General features: G+C 38.2%; 1 protein-coding gene across 2 annotated transcripts in view; it reads right to left on the bottom strand.

Annotated features, from left to right (window-relative positions):
* Positions 1 to 13,475, bottom strand: part of LOC135207977 (adenosine deaminase-like) — a 40,285-nt gene extending 26,810 nt beyond the window's left edge. For both annotated transcript variants that reach the window (XM_064240030.1, XM_064240041.1), the window contains exon 1: positions 13,292 to 13,475. In XM_064240030.1, the coding sequence (XP_064096100.1) occupies positions 13,292 to 13,339 (48 nt within the window). In that variant the 5' untranslated portion in view covers positions 13,340 to 13,475. The remainder of the gene's footprint in view (positions 1 to 13,291) is intronic.
* Positions 13,476 to 15,845: the final 2,370 nt, after the last annotated feature.

Here is a 15,845-nt window from a genome sequence, read left to right as displayed (position 1 = left end):
CCACAATTTCATATTGCTTCTCAATGACTACTTTCTCACGTTAATCCCAAAATAGATTCAACCTTACCTTCAGCATTCCCCCCTAAACACTGCTTTAAAATGCTTTACTTTAAAAATCACTAAATTAATATTCCAATTCACGATAGCACAATGCCTAAAGACACTTAATCCACTTGCAACCTTACACTTAATCGTCATACTTATCTTAGGATAAGTTGCACGACATTCCGTTCCATAATGAGTTCTACGAAGTGTGTACTACCGGTGCTTGCAAACATAATATATAAAGTTATATTTACTTGTCCGTGTGTGATATATGTGAATTATCATCACATCACCGTGATTCATATAAATCATTCGAGCTACAAATGTCCTTTAATATCTAATTCGTTCTACCTCGAAAATAATATATTTTCATATATAGAAACCGAGTGGGAATTTTTTAATTGATAATAATTCCCCTTCGGTTTACATATATGAAAATATATTAATTCCGAGGTAGAGCGAATTAGATATTAAAGTGATATATATATATATATATATATATATATATATATATATATATATATATATATCTATATATATATATATATATATATATATATATATATATATATATATATATATATATATATATATATATATATATATATTCAAAGGCCAGCTTTGCCAGTCATTTTATGATTAGGTACAATAATTCTTTCCAAGTCCGGCCAATTTTCAGTGGCGATCTCTATATACTAAAAATGCAGATGGATAAAAGAAATCCTTCCCCGGACCGTGAGTGATCAGTCTGGCACCGGCACAGGCCCTTCCTGTTTTAAAACACCACTGGTTTCGAGGGTGGCACCATTATCGACAACGACGTAGAACCCTTCGTGCGAGATGTCTAATCGAATGAATCTCCCGTTGGAAGCTGACATGGGCATTTGGGTGCCAATCACCCTTCGTGGTTGGGAATGAGTGCCACGGACGGGCGGGAAAGTGGAAAGGATTCCCGAAAGGTAGGTAGTTGGGGGCCAGTTTCTTTGCCATTAGTCATTAACTAGCCATTAAAGGGTTGGGAGGATGGGGGGGTGGGGGGGAGGGGGGGGCTCAGTAACTTACTAAATATATTTTTGTGTAAATGTTTTCCTGGTATTTCATTTAATGCATGTCATATATATATATATATATATATATATATATATATATATATATATATATATATATACACATATATATTATATATAATATATGTATATTTATTTATATGTATAATATATATATATAATATGTATATAGAATATATATAATATATATATATAATATATATATTATATATCATATGTATATATATCTGTTATATTATCCTTTCTATTTGTAAATTTGTGATTTATCTGGATAGATATTATTATAATACTATTTATAAATAAAGTTTATATGCCAAAGTAAAGAATCAGAGGAAGGCGAAATACAGAAGTATTGATATAGATATGTATAAAAACACTATAAAAATATATACCTGACAAAACAAAAAACAAAGAAATAAGGCTGACAATATACAACACATACACATAAAAATATTCACGTATGTATATTGCATCTTACCGTGGAGTGACATCACACTTAAACAGTGTGTGACTGATAATATACAAGTAAAATATGCGCCCAACTTTCTTCGGCGCAATCGAGTTTTCTGTACAGCGCATAATCAAGCCCACCTAATATAGATCTCATCTTTCGGTGGTCTCGGTCTAATGATGGATGAAAAAAAGTGCGGACAGAAAGAATGCGGACTGAGAAAAGTGCGGACAGGAAAAGTGCATACAGAAATAGTACGGACAGAAAAAAAGTGCGGACGGAAAAAGTACGGACAGAAAAAAATGCGGACAGAAAAAAGTACGGACAATAAAAAGTACGGACAGAAAAAAGTACGGACAGTAAAAAGTGCGGACAGAAAAAAAGGGCGGACAGTAAAAAGTGCGGACAGAAAAAAGTACGGACAATAAAAAATGCGGACGGACAAAGCCGTCACAATAGTTTTCCTTTACAGAAAACTAAAAGGCTATGTGTAGATGACTGCAGCAGCAAAACACCAAGAATTACTCAAACACAGACGGAAAAAAAAAAAAAAAAAAAAAAAAACAAAAAAAAAAAAAAAAAAAAAAAAAAAAAAAGTCGCGACAGGTACTTGGGGGGCCGGGGGGGGGGAGGAAGGGATGAAAAGGAAACGCCGAATTAGCAGGACCGTCCCATCACCGACGACAACGGCGTTGCCACTTGCCCAGATCTGACGGCAGTGGACCAAGGACGGAAGTTTAAACAATTCCCTTTAACGAGTAAGGATACAATAGCTATTGGACATTATCATCTTCAGAGAGAGAGAGAGAGAGAGAGAGAGAGAGAGAGAGAGAGAGAGAGAGAGAGAGAGCCAAAATGATTCCTGATAAAAATGTTGTATAAGTGTTAGTGTGTGTGTGTGTGTGTGTTAGAGAGAGAGAGAGAGAGAGAGAGAGAGAGAGAGAGAGAGAGAGAGAGAGAGAGAGAGAGGTTGCTGGTTGACTGGGTATCATTATGAGAGAGGCGAGGGCCGGTAATCTTCTGTCCAACCGCCCACGGCCAACGCTCTCTCTCTCTCTCTCTCTCTCTCTCTCTCTCTCTCGGATACCACAGAGCTTCTTCATCCATCCATGCCCACGCCCCAAGAGTATACCCTCTTCCTCCTCCTCCACTCGTCCCTGGCGTGGCCCAGGGGCAAAATGCCCTGTCAGGGAACTCAGGCGGGGAAAGAATTTAATCATGCAATGCAAATGATTGGGAATGGTTCGACTATTTCTTAATTTTTTATCGTTAAGGATTTTTTTTAGTTAAAATCATCATCAAGGGCATTCTGAAAGACAAGTATATAAGAATTTATAACGAATATATATATATATAAATAATGACCTGGACAAGTCATAAAATAAGAAGCAGGAATCCAGTCAGTACTTCGTACCTGCAGTTTTTTTCCCTGTAGCGTGAGAGAGAGAGAGAGAGAGAGAGAGACGAGAGAGAGAGAGAGAGAGAGAGAGAGAGAGAGAGAGAGAGAGAAGTCTGCTTGACTTAGTAACAGCTTCTGTCACCAAGGTCATATATATATATATATATATATATATATATATATATATATATATATATATATGCCATATGAAATTGTAATCAATAATTAAACAAATGCTTGCGAAGTGATAAGGGTTATTTTAATCCTCACAACTAACGTCTTGATTGATTGATTGATTTACGGTTACACAAACTGGCCTTGCAATATCTAGGTTATTGAAACCGACAAACGTCTTGGATATGACGTTATTGCACGGACGAGTTACAAAGTCTTACTATTGCTACATTGTGTTCGGGTTTGTTTAAACAAAAATGGTGAGAGAAACTTTTCATTGGAAATCAACGAGTGTTTCCGGATTGAATACAGATTCATTTGCTCGCTCTCTCTCTCTTTCTCTCTCACGAAACAGACAAAAAAAAATATCATACTATAGAAAAGGTTGCTTTGCACACCAGTCGAGTGACATCAGAGCTCTTTTCATAGCCGTGACCTAAGCCCAGGCCAGCCAGCATTCAGTGAAGGCTAGAGAGGGCCAACCCACCTCAGCCCCGACCCCCCCCCCCCCCCCAAACTCGTCGAGTGATACGATAAGCAAGGGGTGAAACACTGCAGCTGAACTGGGTAATTTTTGTTAGTTGGGTGATAGCTGGTAAACGGTTTTGTTGGTTGGGTGATAGCTGGTAAACGCTTTTGTTAGTTGGGTGATAGCTGGTAAACGGTTTTGTTAGTTGGGTGATAGCTGGTAAACGGTTTTGTTAGTTGGGTGATGGCTGGTAAACGGTTTTTGTTAGTTGGGAGGTGATAAGCTGCGTAAACGCTTTTTTAGTTGGGTGAATAGTGGGTTAAAACGGTTTTGTTAGTTGGGTGATAGCTGGTAAACGGTTGTTAGTTTGGGTGATAGCTGGTAAACGGTTTTGTTAGTTGGGTGATAGCTGGTAAACGGTTTTGTTAGTTGGGTGATAACTGGTAAACGGTTTTGTTGGATGGGTGATAGCTGGTAAACGGTTTTATTGGTTGGGTGATAGCTGGTAAACAGGTCAAGAAAATCCTCCCGTGTGTTTTTGGAAAGCAGACAGCTGCTATAAGAATGGAATTCATAAAATCCAGGTCAAAGGTCAAGAATCATGAGGTCATCCATCATTCGGCGGTGAATGGGAAAATGAGAGTAAAAAGTTTGAAAGGTGCAGAGGATAGAAAATAATAATAATAACATTAATAATAATAAAATAATATAATAATGAAGGATATGGGATATGCCAGTGGAAATTGTACCCATAATCATAGGAGCACTAGGCACGATCCCAAGATCCCTGAAAAGGAATCTAGAAAAACTAGAGGCTGAAGTAGCTCCAGGACTCATGCAGAAGAGTGTGATCCTAGAAACGGCGCACATAGTAAGAAAAGTGATGGACTCCTAAGGAGGCAGGATGCAACCCGGAACCCCACACTATAAATATCACCCAGTCGAATTGGAGGACTGTGATAGAGCAAAAAATAAAAAAAAAATAAATAAATAAATAAAAAAAATAATAATAATAATAATAAAGGGGGGTTTCAAAATATAAAAGGAGGAAAACCTCGCAGTTACAAAAAAAATACTAAATAAAGGTTTTTAAAATATAACAAGGAAATCCTCGCAGTTGCAAAAAAAAGGTTTTTCAAAAATATAAAAGGAGGAAAATTTCGCATAGCAAAAAAAAAAAAATTAAAAAAGGGGAGGTTTTTAAGATATAACAGGAAGAAAACCTCGCAGTTGCAAAAGAAAACAATAAAAGCTTTTAAAATGTAACAGAAGGGTATACTTCTATATTAAGAAGGACAGACAGACAAGCTGTGAATAGCCCATTATATAATTATAATAATCAGTGAATACAGAGCAAATAAGAATCTGTAACGGATATCCTGTGTACGGTGCCTGCCTTTCATTAATAGGCCGCTTAAAAGATGTATTGATAAGGCCTTTAGTTTACAGAGTTTAACCAATCAATCAACTGCAGATATCTAAAATATTCTAACAAAACTGATAAAATCACACACTAAAAATACAATATTCAGTAGTTTTTTCACTGGCTAATAATTACCATTTCAGATCAACGAACCACTAAGAGAACTTCTCATTAATCTAAGGCCGCTCTGAAACTTTGTATGCATTCTTTGTTAAGCATAAGACCTATACTTATCTTCCATAAGAACTACTAATACATTATACACAATTTCACAGTCAAGTTCAGCTCAAAATGAGAAAAGTTGTCAAGTTACATCCTAAGATGACAGACGAGGATATCAAGTTTTTTTTTTCTCTCTCTCTATCTCTGGAGTGACTTAGCAAGTTCAAAGTCTCGTCAACTTCGTAAACAAATACAGAACAACGAAAGAGAGAGGGAGTTGTAGACACTCTCCGGAACTCGTGAAAACTGATATCTTTCTACAGATATAAGGAGTAAATAATAGAAGGGATTTTTCTCGCTTTGGGGTACAAAAATAATTTATATTTTACTCATATTATAAGATGCAGATTTAGACTTAACAACAAATACAAACTTGTTGCCCTAAATACAGAACATGATGGGACAAAATGATAGGCTAGATTTCTACTTATTTCTAAGTAGATCTAAACCTCCCTTCAGTCTACACTTATTCAAATAAACACGAAAAACGCCAGCTTTCTCAAGTCGGTCGGTTCCTTAAGAAGGGATTTGCGGCAGGATAAGGGTGTCATTTCCTTCAAATCCTTACCCAGTGGGGAACAAGAAAGAGAGGATAAAGGGTCTTACGTGTCATTCTACTACGAGAAACATGACGGGGGACTGAGATGGGTGAAAAGTCATTACTACCGAATCGTGTCTTGTGGCTTTTGTTCCCACTGCGACTTAATCCACCTTTCCCAGCGGAATGACGTCACTTCCGGCAACATTCTAGTGGTTACGGATCATCTGCGGTCAATTTTATGGTGATTGAATCATCTGCGGTCAATTTTACGGAGACTGGATCATCTGCGGTCAATTTTATGGTGACTGAATCATCTGCGGTCAATTTTATGTTGACTGAATCATCTGCGGTCAATTTTACGGAGACTGGATCATCTGCGGTCAATTTTATGGTGACTGAATCATCTACGGTCAATTTTATGGTGATTGAATCATCTTGCGGTCAATCTTGGATCTCTGCGGTCAATATGGTGATTTTGGAATCATCTGCGGTCAATTTTATGGTGATTGAATCATCTGCGGTCAATTTTATGGCGACTGGAGCGAAAGAGGAGCGGGAAATATGGATAATCAATGATTATTTTTGAATAATTAATACGGATATCGCTAATAAACAATGTAGCTAGTTAAATAACAGCTATTATAGGCCTAGCAAAACGCTGGTAAGTCTAGTACCTGGGCTGACGTGCCTACGCAATAATGAAGATTATAATAATTAAAAAATATTATAGAGAAGAAGAAGAAGACGATACCATTTTAGTGACAAAACACAAGCGAGATCTTCAAACCATTACACTTAATTTTTTGGAGTCCACCATTAAAATCACCGTAGGTTTAATAAAACCTAAACAGCCAATATTTCAACGCGATTCCTTTTGCACTTAACTAATATAACGACTGAAGAAATCGAAAACTCATAATGTACGTTATAAGTATCTAATGCGTGATACAAAAACTATTTACAAAAGAATTATCCAGAAAAACTGTATCGACAGACTATTTATTTCCTGTCTGGTCTTTAACAAAACGAACGTTCACGTTTATACATAATCACGTACACACACATACATACATACACAATCTAGTCTTTCAAACCATGGCCAAATGGTCTAACATACACGACATACCCATATTTATACACATACTTTTCTAGGAAAAGTGGAATGATTTCTGCCATCTACATACACAGCATCTACATATTTATACACATACTTTTTCTAGGAAAACATGGGAATATTTCTGCATACATGCATACACACATGCACAATCTCTCTAGAAGACCATACATACATACATACATAATACTTACACTCTCCTGAAGACCATGGGAATGTTCGTATTAGCGTGCTGTTTTAAAATCAATATTCCTAATCCAAACGCTGAGAGAGAGAGAGAGAGAGAGAGAGAGAGAGAGAGAGAGAGAGAGAGAGAGAGAGAGAGAGAGAGAGGCTTTTCAGAAAGACTCATGACTGGAGATCGTATAATGTGAACAGGTCCATCTGAACTGCGTTTCTAATTAATTCCACGGAGCATAAATCACGAAAACATATTCGGACGTGGCCACCGTCTCATTAGGCGGCAATTAACTTCTGTTAAAGGCTCATATTGCTTTTAAATTCAATTTTTCGCATAAACAATTACACTGTACGAACGGAAATGTAATAAAACGAATTATAATTACGCGCTAAAGATAAGTACAATAACCCCATTGATGCAATAATACAAAATGTATGCATACATAAATACATTATACATACATACGTATATATACGGCAACCGAATCGAAAAAAAAGAAGTAAATCAACCTCGAATCTCAATGTTGATCAACTCACGGGGCATCTGCAGAGATGCCGCCGCCGGCCAGAAGCGAACTGATTTCGTTGCCAGAGGCGAAATAACCTCTGGAGATTAGAGCTTTATCTCCAAATGGCCCCGTGACACGCAAGGCCAGGGGGGAGGAGGGGAGGCGGTGGGGGGGGGGGGGGTGTTTGCCAGGCAAACCGGGTGGTGGGTGGGTGGGAGGGGGGGGGGGGGGGGGTTGGGGACCTGCCTGTGCCCTCACGCAAGTTACTGCACCGCTGCATTGCTAGTCAAAGGTCTCTGAAAACACTGAGCTTCTACGGAAGTGAACATATAAATAACGTTTAGTAAATTGTCCTTATGGCTTCACTTGGCAAAAGTTTATAATAAAACAATGATAATGAACGTGCGTACTTTCAAAGTATCAAATTATGTCTCAATTCACTTAACTAATCACACAGATGTTCCGTTCGCGCACAGAAGACGCATCTTCCTTAATGAGACGATATTGTCATTCGTCTATTTTGGCTTGTTTTATCAGAGGGATGATTACCTTGGATATACATGGCTCTCTTTTGGTGTACAACTGAAAATGACTCAATAGGTCTAGTGCTCACTAGATCTGCACCGACCTCTCGAATACACTTAACATAAGACATTCATTCCATTTCGTCCACTCTCTCACTCGTTTTATTCGTTTTCATATTCGAGGATGTCATTAGTAAAATGCTTTGTTCAACTTAAATGTTTGGATTTCTTCTGTCGATAAATAAATTCATAAATAAAAGCATTTGGCACTAGGTCTGCGTGGTATACTGTCAGTATCTTTGACGATTCAAGTTACGATAAAGTAGACCCGGATATTCGTCTGTAATTCTGATTGATAACTCTTAAACATCTTCCTAAGTCATTCAAATCAAGTCCCGACCTTTTTCCATCGACTGACTCTTAATCATCTTCATTATCTCATTAACATGCCTGTTATTAGCATGTGATCTCACCTACAACAATTAAGTAACCTTCATCTGTTTCATCAGGGAACTGTTTTTATTCTATCAGATTTTTCCAAGTCATTGTCCCTACTCTGTCTAATATCTGTCCATCCTATTCTCAAACCATTTTCCTTTCTCCACTGGAGACAATTATTCATTTCGTGGTTTTGCTTGACAGACTACTTTCCGTCAACTTATCCTCTTTTGCACGAAGTGGTTTTACTCCTATCACTTTCTTTGTACGCTTTCTCTCCCGTAAAGTTCATTTTCCACTATGGTCTCTTAGTGTCAAATCTACCCTATCAGGTACTACGGCACTAAACTCTTATACCTTTCTCTTTAACTTTCACTTCCTCTCTTGGTCTGTACACAACTTTATCCCATTAACTCTCACACAACTACCCGTACTTTGTACTCACTTTCACAAAAAAGTACTCGCTTTTAGTCACTTTCATTTTGTTCCAGACTTATTTTCTGCTCCATCAACTACAAAGTTGTTATTATTATTCATATGGAACAAGTCCACAAAGGGACCACTGACTTGAAATTCCTCAAGTTTCCAAAGAATATGGTGTTCATCTGAGAGGAAGTACAACGGGGTGACAGGCAATATAGCAAGAAGAGACCATCTCCTATAAGGAGAACATTTCCTCGTACGGTCACCTGTACTTGCAGATGTTAAAAACTTTCTAAACAATGTTAATTTCTTCCTCTCTTCTGCGGAGAATAATTATCGTCTCGGTTACTCCTTTGTGATCTCAAGATTAGTCACTGCCTGGTGCTACGCGTCACCTCAGAGGTGCTAGTACTAAACATGGTGGAACTTCAATGGGGCGACGTGTTTTGTACAAGACCCCCGGGAATCAAAGATATCGTTTATTAATATAGAAATGGGTGTATGTAATACTTTGATCCCGAAGGGCTAGTATTGAACACGGCGTCCTAATGAGTTTCCGCCATGTTTAGTACTATAACTGGTTCACTTAGAGTAGATTCTTGGAAGAGCCCCTATGCCTACGAGACGTTAGTTTGGCGGCCGCTGATTGGCTGGGAGCTGGCTACTACCCGGTACCAGCCAATCAGCGGCCGCCAAACAAACGTCTCATAAGAATAGGGCTCATCCAAGAATCTACCTTAAGTGAACCAGCTATAGTACCTCGGAGGTGACGTGCAGATATCAAGCCAAAGTAGCACTGCCTCTCAAAACGAAGTCAGCATTCAATATTTTATTCTTATTTTCCTCATCTCATTCGCAAATTTTAGGAATTAGCACATTTGAACTATATAGCTACAGTTTCCATTCAGTATTCTAGACAGCAACAGACTCGGTATACATGATGCAATTCAACATCAGCAATAATAAATCATAATTTTCATCTTATTTTACCTGTAACATTGTAACATTAAGATTGTGCATGCTGCAGAACATCAAGAGTCTGCGCACGCGCATGTACGTTTAATACCACTAACATGCGCGCGTTTAATACTAAAAACATGTGTGAAATATTATATATATATATATATATATATATATATATATATATATATAAATGTGTGTGTGTGTATACCTTAGCAATGCAGCACCACCAGCGATGCATAACGGTAACTCCTTACGTAAGAAATCCAATGCGATTCAGTTTTTCCTACTAAGGCCGGCAAGTAATTCCCCGAACTAGCGAGTCAACGCTATGAAAGTGGGAACGAACAGGCTTCCCGTCCCAAATAAGGAGCAGGCCAATTTTCCAGGCCTGAGGACCTCGCCATCCCTCAAGCGGGCAAGTCCATGGGGTTCCCTTGGGTTTCCCCACAGGGGTTTGCCCAGGGGGGGTCGCCTACAGGGTTGTCCAAGGGGTTGCCAATTCTCCACGTCAATGGAGTGGGACGAGAGATGAAAATCATAGTTATAAAAAATTAATAATGTAATAGATTTCAAACGAAAAAAAATTAATTAAGATTATCCATGGGGTATTACAAGACATATAATAATAATAATAATAATAATAATAATAATAATAATAATAATAATAATAATAATAATATACTTCAAATTGGGTCAAACTGTCAAACTCCCTGACTTCATGAGCTCTAATAAGACGTCTTATCTGCTCGTAAGATAAGCTGACATGACGTCAGGAAATAAGGAATGTTTTGGTCTCGTAATAAGATTAGTGTCTTGTATATCAGACGCACTTGTGGTCCAAAGGAAAACACGATCGTCTCCCCAAAGATAGGTCTAAGGTTCCCCAGTTGAATCATGCTTCTGTTGGCCTAGAGTAACTCATGTGGTACCCTGTCCCGGGTAGTCAGATGACTGTGGTGTGTACCAACCAACGACGAGAAACCATTATAAATTAATAGAATCAAGGAGTCTTTAAAATATATCACACAGATGAAAAGAAATATAATGAAGGTGAAGGTCTAACAAAGAAAATAATATCTTTAAAGAATTTGTTCCCTAAACATATAAGCCAAATTTGGCTGAAATCGGGACAGTGTTAGGCCTACTGTTGGACGGACATAAACTTTCACATTCACAGAGGCTTAGTATAAACCAAGGTGCTGATTATGAGCGCCCAGTTCGAAGGCATGACATCACTCTTCTAAGCCCAGAAGCTATAATATGACTGGAGAGACTCGATCCAAAACAGCTGCATAATCGAAGCCACAATCCATTTCCGGCCTTTTAACACCGGGCCCAAGGCAGTGTCCCGCTCCCTTCCCTCCCCATCAACACCCCTCCCTCCCTGGGTCTCAATCCACTTGAACGAAAATAAGGATGTGCAGTTCCACCGCACATGTGTGTGGGAATAAGTGCCCAGTATATCTGAATGTCAGTTTATGGTTATAGGAAGTGCTGTTAATAAGCACTGAGAGAGAGCACTGACAAATTACTAGTCTTATAAGGTACCTACACCTATAATAGAAAAGGTAGACTAGCTACATTTGGCGTAAAAGTGACATTGAACGATGTTGCACAAATAAGACATTGACGAATAAAGCGTACAGTGAGGTATAGTGTATAATTGCACACATACATAGTATATACGCATACAAATGCGTGGGTTAGGACAGTTTTATTTCTGTAACATTTAAAAGAGGTACTCGAAAGTTGACAGTGAAATCATACATACGAAAACATCATATTCATACACACATAAGGATAAACAGCATTTTTAGGACAGTCTGAAGTCTAAGCGAATTCAAATCAGTTTACAATTACGATACACGATAAAGCAATCTTATACCGTTGGCATCCTCAGGCAACAGGCAATATTTTTCTTAACAAGGGAATTCCATGTGATTATCCAAACGCATTAAAAAATCCGTAGTCTTCAGCAAGTGATTTAAAGTTTCTTCTCAGCAGTTGACATACCAACTACTCTCTCTCTCTCTCACACACACACACACACACAAATAGCTACATAATCATGCAGTAAAATCGTACACCGAAATGACAACTCAGAATCTATTCCGGACAATGGCTGGTCACAAACATCTCGATTACAGGTATATATACAAGAAACGTCTCCTACGATCGTCTAGCAAACTTCAGTACCGGCTCCGTATTAGACGTAGAGTGCCCTGGGGTAAGGGCTTCCCAAATAGAGGTGACACTTGATAACCGCTACGTCACAAGGTCAAAGTTTTCTGTCATCATTTTTCTGTTTTAAATCTAATTTTATCTTTGTGAAATAACACGTTTACACTCTATGCCAACAGGGTATTTTTCGTGTCTATAATAATTTTACTATTTACCAGGTTGAAATTGCCAAAATGTTCTAAAAATAATAAAAATTACTGACAGTACAGTTAAATATTATTATTAACAACATCCTCAAATTCATTTGTGGTCTGACGATATCGGCATTTTCACCGCCATTAGTCACAAAATTATTCCGATTATTCCTCACCTCAACACACCCAACTTATCACCGAAAAGAATTTCATTAAAAGAAAAACATTCTAAAGACTTCGTAGAAGTGATATCATAAAGGAATGGAACTAATAGCTTACATAATAATAGCGAAAACCCCGTTAACACAGACCTACCTTTGCCACGTCTGAGCTAATTGGCGTTTATCTTGCCGTCTCCCCATGGCTATCTACTATTGATCATGTTATTTTCGATAACTAAACTTCCGTTGAGCGAAGTTTAGTCATTTTTACGTCGTGATACGCCCAGCATCACTAGGGAGGTAATTCTACAGAATAGTTCCGCACGGGCTGCAAGGAACGTAACCGCGGATACGACATCCACTAGGGATTGGGGCGTCCAATGTATTTCGCAGTTTAGTACTGGCCCCCGGGGGTTAATTACAGTCGTCCGAATAAATATTACTTAAAATTCTTGTTCAGGAGGTAAAACTGCATAGAAAACCGTAACTGTCATAATCTAGGCGGCCGCGAAATAGTACTGTAGATCTACCAAAATGGTACATATATCCGCCTGCCAATAACTATTTGAAAGACTAAACTATTACTAATCAAGTTATCATCAAGAAGTGAACTTCAACTAGAAGTTAAAAGCGAGTCTGGAAGCCAGATACGGCCAGCATCACTGGGGCAACTTCATCATCATCAGCAGCTAGCTAGAAGTTCAAAACTAAGCAAAAAAATAAACGTCATTTTACTTACATACATTATATACTACCTATCCCAGTTACAAGCCAAAAACGTCCGTTAATCAAACACCTGCGACGGAGACTTACCCTGCACTTGGGCTTGTGTTTAAGCGGCTCCATTATTGCATCCACCATGTTTCCTTCACTGTTCTTTCAACCAGACTGGTGGTGGACACTTGCAGTGCACCGACTGGCTGTATAGCGACACAGACTTTGGCCCAACAGGCAACAGCTGACTCCTGAACAGCATCTCGGATCGGCGCACAACGGACGCCCAAACTGGTGATCGTTATGCTCAGTACAGGGCCTCCTCCTGAGCTTACCAGTCATTCGACGCTTGTTGAGTGGCCCCCGTACCTTAGTGCATTATAATAGGCGGGAAAGCTTAAATTAATTACGGCCGCTAATAATTTTGTTTGTGGTTGTTTATCAATCTCTCTCTCTTTCTTTCTCTTTCTCTCTCTCTCAGCTACAACAAATCATATTAATTACGGTAGCTAATAATTTTGTTTGTGGTTGCTTACCCCTTTCTCTCTTTCCTTCTGCTACATTTAATCATATTCACAATCCAATTCAGTTAAATTATTGAAACAAGGCACTCGCAATTAAAAGCTTATAATTTATTTGTAATAAAATATGGATTTAACTTTTTAATGTGTATTATTTTGCATTATTGATAAAAATTATGAATTGATTATTTTACGTAACTGAAGATATAAGCATTACACGTAAAAAAAAAAGAATAAAGTACTTAATGATTTTTAAACTGATTTATAGACCTTAGGCATATAATGCTAAGCACTGGGGCAACTAAGGCCATTCAGCGCTGAAATGGAAATTGACAATAAATGATTTGAAAGGTGTAACAGGAGGAAAACCTCGCAGTTGAACTATGAATCAATAGTTAAGAGAGGGTAGAGGTAGACAATAAGATTGAAGAAAGAGAATACCCCCTTTAAAATACAGTAATAGGATCTTACAGACTTCTCTGAACATACTTCCAAGTCTTTTAAGTGTTCTTTTGGAGCTGTCAGTAAATATCACCAATTAATATCCTCAAAGCGTCTGTCTTGCCTCCGATTGGCCGGTGACAATCTCTGAAGGGTGGTAAGCTGCAAAGTTAACGTTGATAGAGTCATGTCAAGTTACTGCTCTAGGGAGGCTGACCATGTTGTGTAAGGTGTATCTGAACGATGGAAAGATTCTGAAGGTAGAAGACCGATAATATGCAATTGATGCTCTTTTAATCAGCAAATCTCCACAAGACTTACATGGCTTAATAGAATACGACATAAATCTACAAATGAGACTAGATAACTCTAGGGAAGGAAAAACCGAGACATGTGAACAGGAATAACATAATACTTTGAAAATGGAATAATAAGGTTAAGTAACCAGAAACAGTATAGAAAGGACCACCAGTTTAAATTTTAAGCCTATAGGAAGAGTACTAGGAGCCAGATTGCAGGATATAGTAAGTAATCATATCACAGAATAGAATACTGTATTGAATTTTGGCCACAGGCCAAGCACTGGGACCTATGAAGTCAATCAGCTCTGAAAAGGAAATGAAGAGTAGAAAGGTTTGAAAGGTGTAACAGGAGAAAACTATGGAACAAATGTTACAGGAGACGGAAGAAAGAGAACAATGAATGGAGGTACAGTAATAGGAATTGAAAGGGGTTGCAGCTAGGGGCCAAAGGGCCACTGCAAAGAACTTTAAGTAATGCTTACAGTGCACCATGTGATGTGCACTAACCCCGTAAGAGGGAAATGATATCACGGATGAAAGTATAGTTCCCGTTCCTGTCGGCCGTTACTCGAAAAGTCCATCCTCAAAACACATAGTGTGCGCCGCCATCTTGGAAATATGGCGCCGTGAGAGCCTTTGCGCTTGGTTTGTTTGTTTGTTTGTATGGTGTTTTTACGTTGCATGGAACCAGTGGTTATTCAGCAACGGGACCAACGGCTTTACGTGACTTCCGAACCACGTCGAGAGTGAACTTCTATCACCAGAAATACACATCTCTCACTCCTCAATGGAATGGCCGGGAATCGAACCCGCGACCACCGAGGTGAGAAGCAAACACCAAAACAACCACGCCACTGAGGCCTTTGCGCTTAGGCTGGTTAGAGCAGCCTTCGAGGTGGAAAAGGCAACTTTGGGAATGACAACAAGTAAGAAGAGGATGTCTCCTACCTCTTGTATACGTCAATGAACGCCATTATACAGTTTTATTTTCCAAGTTTCACTGATTGCTTTGTAATAGTGTGATTTTCCTCTGCAGACGTTAGATTTAAGTTATTGGATGTGCATTATTTAAAATTATTTCATATATACAATCTAAAATTAATATATTATAATGTGATTGTTTTGACCTTTAGTTATCATATCTCTTATAAAATGGTCATGTATAATCAATGCTAGAAAAACAATATATTTTTTTAAGTCTTGTTTAATAAATCTCAAAACAGAAAATATATCTTTATACTATGTACTATATGCAAAGGTGAAAATATATGTACGCAATTTCCCTGCCTTATCACTTCTCTTCAGGTACTAATAAGACACATTAAACATTGGATGAGAACTATGAGAAGGGAAGTTGGAGACAAGTGGAGATTTGTGTAGATGAAAGCA

The sequence above is a fragment of the Macrobrachium nipponense genome, chromosome 11, assembly GCF_015104395.2.
Source record: "Macrobrachium nipponense isolate FS-2020 chromosome 11, ASM1510439v2, whole genome shotgun sequence".
Lineage (NCBI taxonomy): Eukaryota > Metazoa > Arthropoda > Malacostraca > Decapoda > Palaemonidae > Macrobrachium > Macrobrachium nipponense.
The sequence above is the reverse complement of the archived record's forward strand: the minus strand, read 5'-3'. Positions and strand labels throughout refer to the sequence as shown.